This window comes from Macaca nemestrina, chromosome 4 (assembly GCF_043159975.1).
Source record: "Macaca nemestrina isolate mMacNem1 chromosome 4, mMacNem.hap1, whole genome shotgun sequence".
NCBI lineage: Eukaryota > Metazoa > Chordata > Mammalia > Primates > Cercopithecidae > Macaca > Macaca nemestrina.
Genome location: NC_092128.1, coordinates 570,130 through 584,712, shown reverse-complemented (window position 1 = coordinate 584,712; position 14,583 = coordinate 570,130). Strand labels below are relative to the sequence as shown.

Sequence of the window (14,583 nt, the reverse complement as noted above, 5' to 3'; positions counted from 1 at the left end):
GTATCCTCCACCTTACAGGTGCAGCTAAGTGACATTACACGCCATTAACCATGACACAAATACAACAAATAAAAACTTACCTAATCTGAAGGTCCAAAATAATTTGCCTTTTGTCTACATTTTCAGTATATACCTTAACACCATTGATCCTGAGGGGCTGAAATAAGAAGTAGCTTATTTTAAAATACAGAGGTTAAAAAAAAAAAATCAAACCTTGTAACACAGCATAGAGATAAAGAGAACAAGCTTTAAATTTCAGACTACAACAGGAATTAAAATTCTGCCTTCATAACAGAGTGCGGCTTGATTTTCAGCTATTTAACCCCTGTTCCTCAGCTTCCTCACCTGTGATCTGCAGAAAAACAATGGCCTCTGTTTCATGAGATTACTGTGAAATTAGGCGACAAAATAAATGTCAAGACAGTAGAGCATGCCTTGCCCACAGCAGTTAATAAGCACTGGGCATGACTGCTGTTGTCAGCACATGTAACGATACATATGTGCTCTTTTCAAGCCTCTTACTCTCGTCTCTTCGCATCTAACTTGACCCTTTTCCAGTACTCCATCCTAGTACTACCATGTTTGAAACATAACTTCCTTTCATTTATTCTTTATGTCTCAAAATTTTTCATTTCTTAAGACTTTCATGTCCCGGCGTGACAGCTCAGGTCTGTAATTCCAACACTTTGGGATACCAAGGCAGAGGATTGCTTGAAGCCAGGAGACTGAAACCAGTCTGGGCAACATGGTGAAACCCTAGCTCTACAAAAAGTAAAAAAAAGAAAAGCTAAGATGGGAACGCACGCCTGTGGTTCTAGCTACTTAGGAGGCTGAGATGGGGTGACTGCTTGAGAGCAGGAGTTTGAGGCTACAGTGAGCTATGATTGTGCCACTGCACTTCAGACTAGGCAACAGAGTGAACTCCCATCTCTTAAAAAAAACAAAACAAACAAAACGCTGGGCACGATGGCTCAAAGCTGTAATCCCAGCACTTCAGCAGGCTGAGGTGAAACAATCACTTGAGCCTAAGTGTTTGAGACCAGCCTTAGTGGAGACCCAGGCATGGGGACACGCACCTGTAGTCCCAGCTACTCAGGAGGTTGTGGTAGGGGGAATCCCTTGAGCCCGGGAGGTTGAGGTTGCAGCGTGTGGTGATCACGCCACTGTACACCAGCCTGGGTGACAGAGTGAGACCCTGTCTCAAAACTGAAAGCAGCACCTTACTTTTAGAGTACTACTGCTTACTCTGACAAGTTTGAGTGTATTAAAACCACACCTCTCACCTAGCTGTCGAACCCAACTCTAAGCCTTTACCTGAGAGTCTAGACACCTCCTATGCTCCCAAGTTCCCAGGCTTTTTCTTTATGGCACTAGCTAAGCCATGTACAGACTGCACTAAAAATATAATCACCACATTATGCTAATAAGTGAAAATGGGGCAGGCATGATGTACATCAGATAACATACTCCCCAAATGACACTGAGATGAAGGGACCAACCCCACTCCAGATGACTGGGCATTACCTAACGAAGGACAAACACCAGAAGGCAACACTGCCGAGCTGCCCGAGGTCTTGGTCAGCACACAGTCTGGCCAAGGGCCCTGCACAGGACTCCGCATGCCATTCTATGCGTCCCTTCATCAGAAAGCCTGGGTTTGCCACTTGTAAGACATTGGTACAGTAGGTGAAAATGCCAAAGTTATCTTTATTGAATCAGTACTCCTCTTAATACTCTTGCTATTCTCCAAGGCCTTCTTATTCAGCTGGTATCAAACTTAACGTGTGTGTGAAGGAACTCAAACATAATTAAATTATTCCTAAAATAAACCCAGGTGAGCTTGGAATTTTAAATATCCACAAACATGAACATGCTGTAACTTAGGGCATAACAGGCTAAATGTGGCCCTTGGCCTGACTCTACAGCCCTGGAGCTAGGATGGTTTTCACTTGGCTAAAGGGCTGTGAAAGAAGGGAGGGAGAGACAGCAGAACAGTGTGCCACAGAGACTTAAGGTGGAGTCAGAGCTAAAACATGTATGACTTGGCCATGTACAGACAGAGCATGCAGCCCCTGCTTTACAGCATTTAACTTGTCACTGGGATTTTAACCTGCACTCACACGGCACTTTAACTTGTAATTATGTTTTTCCCCATCTGTGGTTACCATTTTAGGTGTTGAAGGTAAAGTCAACACTGAAAACGTACTACAGGCATCCTGTGTAGAGACACGGGCTCGTCCTGCAGGCGTCCTGTGTAGAGACACGGGCTCATCCCACAGGCGTCCTGTGTAGAGACACGGGCTAGTCCCACAGGCGTCCTGTGTAGAGACACGGGCTCGTCCCGCAGGCGTCCTGTGTAGAGACACGGGCTCGTCCTGCAGGCGTCCTGTGTAGAGACACGGGCTCGTCCTGCAGGCGTCCTGTGTAGAGACACGGGCTCGTCCCACAGGCGTCCTGTGTAGAGACACGGGCTCGTCCTGCAGGCGTCCTGTGTAGAGACACGGGCTCGTCCTGCAGGCGTCCTGTGTAGAGACACGGGCTCGTCCCACAGGTGTCCTGTGTAGAGACACGGGCTCTTGCACAGGATGGCCACGCCTCAGGCATGCCACAAGAAAAGCAGCAGCACATACAGGCAGGTGTCACATGTAAGGCTGCACAGGAGGCACTGGGTCTGGAGTAACTGCTTCTGAGACAGAGCATTCTCTGCACATAGAAAGTCAGCTCTGACGGAGAAAGGTGGCCAGCACCCTGGAGAGCATGGGGTGGACACGGGTGCCCGCTAACAGGTGACAAATACACAGTGGCCATGCCAGACCCTCCTGCAGCCACATCTATCACAACCCTGAACCACACCGTGCGGGGATGTCTGTGTGCTTACTCTGCTGTGCGTGCACCAACATGTGCGGACTGTGTGTGTGTTTATAAGAACTCTCACGTTCTGAGTCTTTAGGCATATAAAAAAATGTTACCTTGGACTGTTGCTACTTAAACACTGATTTAAAAATATAAAATAAAAAGAAAAACTTCCCATGATCAACTAAATGTACACTTGAGGCTTTTATGAGAAGTGGTATTAGGAAGTAGAGCTTTCCTTTTTACATAATGTGACTCCGTTAACAAAATTCGTCTTTCCTTCCACCTACGTAATGAATGGTGTACCTACCTTACCAGCATTAGAGTCATTAGTTTTGTTTTTTAACATCCCGAGAGGGGTAAACACCTTAAACATGTCAATTACTGCACATTTAGCATGAATTCACGTATCAAACTCTCTCACAGGAAAGACTACTTAAAACTAGCGCGAAAAGGGCGTGCTGACAGAAGAACATGGAGCAGAAAGACACGTGAGGGGAAAAAAGTCAGTGTTAAAGAGAAGCCATGCGACGGAGGCTGACATGGCCAAGAGAGCACCTCGGACAAGAAGGCAGCAGGACGGCCTCCCGGCAGATGGGAAGGGGCAGTGAGGGTTAGAGGGAAGCAGGACGGCCTCCCGGCAGAGATGGGAAAAGGCACCGTGGCAGGAGGCAGAGCCTGAGTGACAGAGACGGGAAGGGGCACCATGGGCGAGAGGGCAGCAGGACAGCCTCCAGACAGAGATGGGCAAAGGCACCATGGCTGGAGGCAGAGCCTGAGTGACAGAGATGGGAAGGGGCAGTGAGGGCAAGAGGGCAGCAGGACGGCCTCCTGACAGACGGGAAAAGGCACCGCGGCTGGAGACAGAGCCTGAGTGGGAAATGCAGGTACACCCGGTAGACCTTCTTGGTGAACAATTTTCCTCAGAACATAATTTGAAGCTGTCTGGTTTTTGAAATAGGGTCTCACTCTGTCACTCAGGCTGGAATGCAGTAGTGCAATCATGGCTCACCAGTCTCGACCTCCTGGGGCTCAAGTGACCCTCCTGCCTCAGCCTCCCGTGTAGTCCGGACCACACACGTGCACCACCACACCCAGCTAACTTTGAAACTTTTTTGCAGAGACGGGGTCCCACTTCGTTGCCCAGGCTGGTCTCTAGCTCAGGTCTCCCAAAGTGCTGGGATCATAAGCATGAGCCACTGGGCTCATTGAAGTTGTTTAAAAAACATACATCCAGCTAGTTGGGAGCCTGAGGCAGGAAGATCACTTGAGCCTAGGAGTCTGAGGCCAAGCAGGGCAACATAGTGAGGCCCCCGTCTGAAAAAAAAAAAAATGGAAAGAAAATGTGTTTTTTGGCTGGGCGCGGTGGCTCACGCCTGTAGTCCTAGCACTTTGGGAGGCCGAGGCGGGCGGATCACGAGGTCAGGAGATCGAGACCGTCCTGCTAACATGGTGAAACTCCATCTCTACTAAAAATACAAAAAATTAGCCGGGCGTGGTGGCGGGTGCCTGTGGTCCCAGCTACTCGGGAGGCTGAGGCAGGAGAATAGTGTGAACCTGGGAGGCGGAGACTGCAGTGAGCCAAGATAGTGTCACTGCACTCCAGCCTGGGCGACAGAGCGAGACTCCGTCTCAAGAAGAAACAAAAAAAAATAAAATGTGTTTTTCATGTTTTCACAGCAGTCTGACTGTGTGCACATGTGAGGATACTTAAGAGAACACCACTGACCTGCTGGCCCACGTCGACCTTCGTGAAACTAAAGGTGCTGAGGTGGGTGTTTGCTCCCCGCACAGCTGGTTCTATAGTTTCTCGAAACAACTTCTCTATAAATTGGCAAATGAAAGGCCACATGTGTTTTACAGTCTGGAAAGGAAAAAGAACTCAGTGTAAACAAAATGCTATAATGCATGACACACACGAGTGCTCGTGAGAAACTCTCGCAATGGACCAAACCTGGTTTTGAAAATAAAGAGGGGGGAGGATCTTCTTGTTATGCAAAATCAACATGATCTAAATTCTAAAAAGTTATTAGAAAAACCAACTACTGATTACCTAATACGTTGCAGGAACTAGTTATTCTGGTTAAATATTCTGTGTAAGTATGTCAGCACATGTAAAGATTTCTAAAAGTCCTGTGGTTTCAACTTGTTGCTGAAAACAACAGTAATATTTATAGTTCTTCAACTGTATAAATATTAATAAGCACCTATATTTTTAATGACAAATGAACTTCCAGCACTTTAAAGTGATCATTATCAACATCTGAGTTCACTGTGTAGCCCTAAAGATGCACGAAATACAGAGATAAAACAGATCTAATTCAAGGTATACTGTTCTAAAAACATAACCTTTAAAAAAATGATTGCTGGCTGTGTGCAGGGGCTCACGCCTGTAATCCCAGCAATTTGGGAGGCTGAGGCAGGCGATCATCTGAGGTTGGGAGTTCGAGACCAGCCTGACCAATATAGAGAAACTCCATCTCTACTAAAAATACAAAATTAGCCGGGTGTGGTGGCGCATGCCTGTAATCCCAGCTACTTGGGAGGCCAAGGCAGGAGAATCACTTGAACCCGGGAGGTGGAGGTTGCGGTGAGCTGAGATCGCGCCATTGCACTCCAGCCTGGGCAACAAGAGTGAAACTCCATCTCAAAAAAAAAAAAAGGATTGTTATCGATTATTCAGTTTCTTGTAAGTTATTTCTTTCTTTGTAATGTTTCTTAAAACTTATGATTATTATAAAATAGATTTGAGCCCTGGCTGTTCAGAAAAGAAGACACATGGCCAGAGATATAAATATGCACATGCCTATACTTTTCTCAAGTCAAAGAGACAGTTCTCACTCTCTGGAAAGAAAAGAAATGCATTTGTTATGACTGAGGTCTTTGGGGAGCAGAAGCCAACCCACTAAAGTCCAAACGAGCTCAAATGTTACCAACATGCAAATTCCCAAATATGGAAAGATGGTATCTCATCCTCCAATTCCACTGATAGACGGTATTTGGTATACTCTAATCTTACCTTATTTAGCCATTCTGCTCTTTCAGTGTCTGGAAAATGAACCTAGGAAGAAAATACACACATATGACTTATTAACTCCCAACAACTGTAAATAAAATGTCAAGCAGGCAATTTCATATTCCCATCATATGTCCTATGTTTACATGATGCTTCTTTAAAACACTCTGCTCTAAAGCTTTGGAAACTGGTCTCCAAGGAGGGAAAGTGAAATGTATGGCACCCCAGCTCTTTACATTCTGAGAACATGATGAGCAGAAAATTCGAGTGTGGAAAATGCCATCAGAGTCTTCCCTGCACCCCACTGTCCAGAGGAAATTCACTGGAATCTGAAACATCATAGATTATACAAAACTGACCTTCACCTTGTTTAAAAAAACATGCTTCTAGTTAGTATATTATCATCATGTCCTGGAAATTTAGGCTGAGCCTCTACCCTGCCCAGGTCAGCCATGGTGGCGCAAACCTGCAAGTCCCAGGTACTTGGGAGGCTGAGGTGGGAGGATCCCTTGAGCCCAGGAGCTTGTCTGCAATGTGCTAGAATCATGCTTGTAATTAGTGCTGCACCCTAGTCTGGACAACATAATGAGACTCCACAAAATAAAGTAACAAAATATAAACTAAAATAAAATTCACTCTTTCCTTTTGCTTTTCTCTTTTGGCCCAAACCAGCCAAGAGACACTCTTCCTTACTTGGCTCCCCTCTGTCCCGTCTCCCACCTTCACCCAGATGGGGATCCCCCTTAAAATTCTGCAGGGAGGGCCTGGATACTGGAGAAGGGTTTGTACAGGAGAAAAGAAACCTATTTAGGGCCAGGTATGGTGGCTCATTCCTGTAATCCCAACATTTTAGGAGGCTGAGGCGGGTGGATTACTTAAAGCCAGGAGTTCAACACCAGCCTGGCCAACATGGGGAAACCCCGTCTCTACTAAAAATACAAAAATTAGCAGAGTGTGGCGGTACCCGCCTGTAATCCCAGCTACTTGGGAGGCTGAGGCAGGAGAATCGCTTGAACCTGGGAGGTGGAGGTTGTAGCTAGTCGAGATTGTGCCACTGCACTCCAGCCTGGATGACAGAGGGAGAGTCTGTCTCAAAAAAAAAAAAAGAAAACCTATTTTAAAAAAAAGGGGACTGGGCGCGGTGGCTCACACTTGTAATTCCAATATAGTGGGAGGCTGAGGCAGGAGGACTGCTTGAGGCCAGATGTTCAAGACAAGCCTAGGCAACATAGTGAGATTCTGTCTCTAAAAAAAATGGTGGTGCACACCTGTAGTCCCAGTCCCAGCTACTCAGAAGCTGAGACGGGAGGATCACTTCAGTCCAGAAGTTCCAGGCTGCAGTGAGCCATGATTGAACTACTGCTCTCCAGCCTGAGTGACAGAGTGAGACCCTTTCTCTGGATTGAAAAAAAAGAGAAAGAATATATTTTCTCTGCCATTGGGGCTAAAATAAAACATCCTTGGCCAGGCGCGGTGGCTCACGCCTGCAATCCCAGCACTTTGGGAGGCTAAGGCGGGCGGATCACAAGGTTAAGAGATCAACATGGTGAAACCCCGTCTCTACTAAAAATACAAAAATTAGCCAGGCATGGTGGTGTGCGCCTGCAATCCCAGCTACTCAGGAGGCTGTGGCAGGAGAACCTGGGAGGCGGAGGTTGCAGTGAGCCGAGATCGTGTCACTGCACTCCAGCCTGGGACAGAGTGAGACTCCGTCTCAAAAAAAAAAAAAAAAAAAAAAAAAAATTAAGGGGCCATATAGTTTTAAAAATATCGTACACATATGCATGTGTATAGAAACATGTTCTAATGTAAGTTACACATGCTAATAAATGCACAGAAAAGAGGTCTGCAAGAATATGTACGAAACTAGTAATGAGGAAACTCAGCTCTTACATTTCCCTCTGTATTTCTATGCTTTTGAAATCCTTATAAGCATGAACTAATTCTGTAATTTAGGATTAAAATTAAGAAAATGTTTCTAATACAGGAGTACTATTTTTATATAACAAATGACCAAAATTATGTGAAAGTGCAATTTTCATTAATTAAACCATATTTTAATGATATTAGATGAAAACGATACTTGGAAACAGGATTATCTTACACCAAGTAATCTACTCCAAATTTGATTTGTAAAGAAAAATGTTTTGGAACACCAAGTTTTAAAGATAAATATCATAAAATGACTCCTGTAAAAAATGTTCCAAAATGAAAACATTCTTCCTTCTCTAACATTAGATTTCTCTAAGTTTACTGGTACTTCTCAAATTTGGTCTGACAGTATGCTAGTAAAGTCCTACTCATCCTGTCATCCTTAACGCCTGAGCAACACCTTAAAGCTAAACATACCAGTACCAGAATCACCTACAGAATTATACTTATGTAATAATAATAAAGCTTCTCTACTCAGTCATATATCACAGCAAAAATAAGGTGAGTTCTGATTTTATTAGTCACTGGGCCGTATTTAATCTCCTGCACATGTGTTGACTGTTCTGTTGAAGAATCTATTTATCAAGCACTTCCTCCAGATCCAGCGGGAATGAGACCTGCTGCTGTCCTTGGAGGCTTGTTGCTGGAGGAGGGGCTGGTGTGGGAGGCGTGGCCGCCAGCCAGGGAGGGAGAACAGTGCCGGCACAGGAAGGAGAGTCCGCTGCTGCCTGGAAGGGTCCATGGAAGATTCAGAAAGAGGCCGTAGGCCAGGTGCTGTGGCTCACGCCTGTAATCCCAGCACTTTGGGAGGCCAAGGCGGACGGATCACGAGGTCAGGAGTTCGCGACCAACCTGGCCAGGATGGAGAAACTCAGTCTCTACTAAAAATACAAAAAAATTAGCCAGGCGTGGTGGTGCACACCTGTAGTCCCAGCTACCCAGAAGGCTGAGGCAGAATTGCTTGAACCCAGCAGGTGGAGGTTGCAGTGAGCTGAGATTGCGCCACTGCACTCCAGCCTGGGACTCCGTCTCAAAAACAAACAAACAAACAAACAAAAAAGAAAGAAAGAAACTAGCCGTATAAGAGCTGGGGTTGGCCAGGTGTGAAATAACAAGAAATACATATATTTGGTCTCTGCCCCTAGTACCTAACATAGAACTCCTAAAACCCTTTGTAGGTAGGAGTGCTAGGAGAATCTTTTGTTCTAACATTTGGTCTCTCATCCCTGATTCCCCATACAAAGGTACTAAATCTCTTGGAATTTCTTGGGTAGTAGGAGCACCTTTTGTTCTAATGAGGTGTCTCTTGGTGGGCTCCTGGACAGCCTCAGGATGGACAGGAGCATGGGACCAGCACCCACGCCTGCAGTGAGGCAGTGATGGACAGGAGAATGGGTGAAGCCGGCACCCACGCTTGCAGTGAGGCAGTGACGGACAGGAGCATGCAAGGAGGCGGTACCCACGCCTGCAGTGAGGCATTGATGGGCAGGAGAGTGGGAGGCGGTGGCACCCATGCCTGCAGTGAGGCAGTGACGGACAGGAGCATGGGAGGAGGTGGCACCCACGCCTGCAGTGAGGCAGTGACGGACAGGAGCATGGGAGGAGGTGGCACCCACGCCTGCAGTGAGGCACTGATGGGCAGGAGCGTGAGAGGAGGCGGCACCCACGCCTGCAGTGAGGCAGTGACGGACAGGAGCATGGGAGGAGGTGGTACCCACACCTGCAGTGAGGCAGTGATGGACAGGAGTGTCGGAGGAGTCGGCACCCACACCTGCAGTGAGGCACTGATGGGCAGGAGAATGGGTGAAGCCGGCACCCACACCTGCAGTGAGGCAGTGACGGGCAGGAGCATAGGAGGAGGAGGCACCCACGCCTGCAGTGAGGCAGAGTTGCAGGAGGAGCATGGGAGGAACTGCCGGTAGTGCCCCATTCTGTTCTGGAATGAATAGAGAAACCCTCTGCCCAAATAAGGTTTGAATACAAGTGAACTGGCTTGTGTTAGAATTTAACTGGCTTGTGTTAGAATCTAGCTGTCTCATAGTAGTGGTAGCCCAAGACATTCAATAGTTCTGAGGTTTTCGTTTATGAGTGATGATTCCAATGTGCCAAAGAAAATGAGAAAGAGAATATATCAAATTTGAACAAAGTAAATCTGTTACCAAATTTTAAAATCTGTTCACTAAGTCAAACTCTGCTTCTCACTAATACATATTCATAAACATTTGCTTATGTTGCATAAAACAGAATCTAAAGTAGCAAAAACATCACAGAGAAAGACTGGGACACACAGGGATCACAGAAAACACAGTCCTCAGTCACATAGGAACACATATTCAGTTTTAAATCTTATCTTTCGGCTTAAAAAAAAAAGACTCAAATCTCTTTTAAGTTCTAATTATAAAACAAATTTCTATATTTATATTATCTCCATGAACTAGAAATAATCATTGTACGATTATTCAAGTTTCTATTATATTTGAGTTGACACCCTGCAAACATCTCTTTAATGTTACCTTTTAAAAGAACAAAGGCATATTTTAGATTCTGATATGCTGCTGCTATTACCAAAGTTGTTTTGTTTAGAAAAATTAAACCAAATATACAAAGAGCATTTAACTGTGCTCCAGGAACTCTACATACAATATTTTGTTTAATCCTCACCAGAACCTCTGAACAATTAGTGGCTCCATCTAACAGACAACAGAATGCCTTGGGGGAACAGGTAGAATAAAGAGATCCAGACCCAAAGGACTCCAGAGGCCTTCCTGTTACGCCACGCTGAAGTATACAGGATGGAATTGACATAAACGGTCAAAATTTTCTTGCCAATTAAATCATATTCCTCCCATTTCCAAACATAAAAAAATTGAAAGCTAACATTTAAAACAAAAATTTAATAAAAGGAATGTCTTTCTTCAAACAACATTCTCCTTGAAGACCAGTATTAACAATCACTGAACTTGCATAGGATTTTAGTGTTCATAAATTCCACGTCCTATGCACGATATAAGCATTTTTCTTTTTTTTTTTTTTTTTGAGATGGAGTCTAACTCTGTCACTCAGGCTGGAGTGCAGCGGCAGGATCTCAGCTCACTACAACCTCCGCCTCCCAGGTTGAAGCAATTATCCTGCCTAGGCCTCTGGAGTAGCTGGGACTACAGGTGCCCGCCACCACAAGTGGCTAATTTTTGTAGTTTTAGTACAGACAGTGTTTTGCCATGTTGGCCATGGTGGTCTCAAACTCCTGGCCTCAAGTGATCCATCTGCCTCGGGCTCTAAAAGTGCTGGGATTACAGGCATGAGCAACCTACTGCACCAGGCTGATACAAGCATTTTTAATTACAAAAAAAAAGTACAGCAGGCACTTGACAAGGAACGTAGAGGCCATTAGCATTGGCCGGGCACGGTAGCTCGCACCTGTAATCCCAGCCCTTTGGGAGGCCGAGGAGGGGGGATCACGAGGTCAGGAGATCGAGACCATCCTGGCTAACATGGTGAAACCCCGTCTCTACTAAAAATACAAAAACTTAGCCGGGCGTGGTGGCAGGCGCCTGTAGTCCCAGCTACCCAGGAGGCTGAGGCAGGAGAATGGCATGAACCCAGGAGCGGAGCTTGAAGTGAGCTGAGATTGCGCCACTGCACTCCAGCCTGGGTGACAGCGCAAGACTCCGTCTCAAAAAAAAATAAAAAAAATAAAAAATAAAATAAAAAAATTCCATTAGCATTAGTAACACTGAAACATGCAGTAACAATTCTGCTGACTCATTCCTTTTTAAAAATAAAAACCTAGAATAAGTTTAGACAGGTAATGTCTCAGAAAATATTAAGAAAGATGCTATACCTGAGACATTGCTGATTTAATACCTTTAAGGAAAATTTTAAAGATAAATGGATAAAATGATTCTGTTAGAAACAAAATGCCACTAAACATGAAATCATGAACTTGCCAATCAAGTTCATTTATTCAAGATTCTTCCTCATTCCAAGAAGGATTTGAGCTTTGCTCAATGCTGCGTAACGCTTTAGGCACTATTTTAAAAAGGAAAAAACAAAATACACAAAATTCTTACTGGAAGCAATGGCTGGTTGCAGGGAAGAATTCTTTCCCTCTCTTAGACCACAACTAAAGGGGAAGGAAGAAGGAATGTGAGTCACTGGCACAGCAATCGAGAGTGTGCCCTGGAGCAGGCCCCACCAGCACAGGTGGGGTCCAACCCCGCCGTGCCTCAGAAGGCACCTAAGTGACAGGGTCACCCGTTCATTGGCCATCTGAAAACACCAACCTTCCTACACCATGTGGCTAGTTCTACGTTAAGCCTATGAAATGAAAAAAATCTAAGCAGGTAGCTTTGTTTCCTTGTCTAAAATCAACACAATCTCAAAAATGGAACAGATAAGGCAAAAAGGACAGGAGAACCACGGTTCTACAAGAACATGAGACGCCTCTTATTAGTTACATCACAAGAGTAATCAGAAACTGGTTTCTAGAAGCTTTTAGGAAAGCAACACACCTTTACTTAGAAGTGCTCAGCATAGTACAGGTTTACCTAAGCAGATGTGGCCTGCATTCAAATAATTCGGTCTGGGGAAACACTAAAAACGTTAAATATTTAAAATGTTTTATATTGTTCTCTCTGCATATGAATTAAAGTCAGCGCAAATGGTCAGAAAGACGTGCAGAAAATTAAAACTGCCCAGAAAATTTTGGTTCACACTCAGCACAACCAAAGGGAGTCCAAGGTTCTAATACACACAGAGGTGGGGCCCATGAGAACCCAAGGCCCCATTCAGTGCTTTCCAAGAAGACTGGTGCCCTGTACTGGAGGGAAGAGAAGCACTTCTGTGGGGCCTGGGGAAAAGTAACTCAGAACCACGTCTTCATAGTATCAGATTATCATGAGAAAAAGTATTAGGGACAATATTCCTGACAGTGGACGAGACTTCCAGGCACACGGCGTTTACATGTTTAGAACTGTAAGGCACGAGGATCTGATGGAGCACTTGTTACCGCTCCACACCAGGGGGGATCTCTGCTCGTCCCCACAGCTGGGCTGCTGAACTTAGCAGGAGAGTGACTTAAATATAATTTGGTACCAACACAAATTTGTGCCTTCTGATCTTTGTATAATCAAATATCTACTCATCTCCCAAACTATCTGTCCCTCCTCAAGATCCTCAAATCCTACGTGCCCATCTCCCGTCTTCTCTAGAGACTTTGGTCAGTATTCATGGAAACTGAAAAAGCAGGTCAGAAATCTTAATAATTAAATGGTATTTTTTTCAAAGATACTAGGATGCTTTATCCAAATAGTTGCTTCTACAAAGAAAGTATTCAAGGTTAAAAAGGTAGAGAGGAATCTAAAACATCTGTCAACCTTGTAATAAACTGTCACAGTATGGTCAAATTACTACTTCGAATAGTAAAAGGAAATTGTACAAGATAACCATTTTTATCTATTTCTAGTCTACATAAAAAGCAGGCAATCAATTAATTCACACAGTAAATAAAGCAATTGATCTTTTCCAAAATCCACAAGATTGTAATTTTCTCTGTGGTTTACGGGCTTCGATTACTGCAACAGAGTAACTGGATACCCCAATGCTTTGGTGCAATGACAATGCTTAAAAATCCATCTGTTTAAGGTCATTTCTTAACAGAAAGCACTTTCAAAATTCTCCCCAGGTGCTTTGTACATTAATGAGAAATTTCACTAGGAAATCCGAAAAGACACTAACGTCCCTGAAGTTTTTAACTGAGACCACACGTAGTGATCACAGTCACTCCTTGACTTTCTCACCACAAATCCAACGGTGTTGTCTACCACAGCTATGGCAAATTTTTGCTTTCTTATGACACCTAAACCCTTAACAATTTAAAATAAGGACTCTTGCCACGACAGGGATGATGGCTGAGCCTCAGCTGTGACCACCATGGGCCCCAGGGGCACAAGGCTCTTCTGGGCTGAAGGTGGACGGTGGCAGCCGAGTCGGCGCTGATGCACACTTCGTAGGAGGCACTGGCCTACAGGGCTTCCTCACTATATCTTCATTATACAAGTGACCATCATCTATTTTGGTAGATCAGAAAACAAAGTAAAAGAAAAGTTTAAAAACTAGGTTCATCCGAGCATACCTTTCGTAACAAAGCTGTCTAAATCACTTAAAATCCAAGTCTTAGTTTTAATTAATAAGAGAACGTACCCTGAATTTCATATGTTACATCTGACATATACTCTTCCTCTATCCATTTATTTTTTAAAGGGGTTAAGCCCCCTTTTAGTGCATGCGTGAAATTATAGGAGAATTTAAGCCAGGACTAATATTCAATGGCAGAGTTAAAATAGGGACGCCTCACAGCTTCTACTCAGGAGAACAACAGGGTATCCCTTCATGGAAACACTAATATCAACAGACTTATTTACACATAAACACATGGCCATGAAGAATATTTTTCAAAGATTTGAACCATGTTCTCACAAAATTCTAAAGTCCTTTAGACATTTTCCTGTCTCTGCTAAAAGAAAGAAAAGTCACATAATTATTTGATAATCGTGATTTAAGCTGAAGTCCTGGCATGAGTTACATGAACATAACAAATTAAAACGAGTCCAAGGGTAGGAAATCTGTCTTCTCATCTCCTTCACTAAAACACCTAAGACAATCTGGTTGTTTTTATTTTAAATTTAAATCAAATGAATATTAATTCAAATATACACGCTTATGTTTTAACTGGAATGGATTAAAAGATAGATGGGCAATTGTAGCACTGAACTAATTGCACA

General features: G+C 44.3%; 1 protein-coding gene across 7 annotated transcripts in view; it reads right to left on the bottom strand.

Moving 5' to 3' along the window:
• LOC105474985 (extended synaptotagmin 2) overlaps window positions 1-14,583 on the bottom strand; it is a 100,916-nt gene that overhangs the window by 63,483 nt on the left and 22,850 nt on the right. For 4 of the 7 annotated variants that reach the window (XM_071094169.1, XM_071094170.1, XM_071094168.1 and 1 more), the window contains exons 2-4: window positions 5,873-5,914; window positions 4,583-4,717; window positions 81-157 (exon numbers count right to left, since the gene is read on the bottom strand). In XM_071094169.1, the coding sequence (XP_070950270.1) occupies window positions 81-157; window positions 4,583-4,717; window positions 5,873-5,914 (254 nt within the window). Of the gene's footprint in view, window positions 1-80; window positions 158-4,582; window positions 4,718-5,872; window positions 5,915-9,084; window positions 9,163-14,583 lie in introns of those variants that run through there. The other 3 variants (XM_071094165.1, XM_071094166.1, XM_071094167.1) reach the window with 1 other exon arrangement.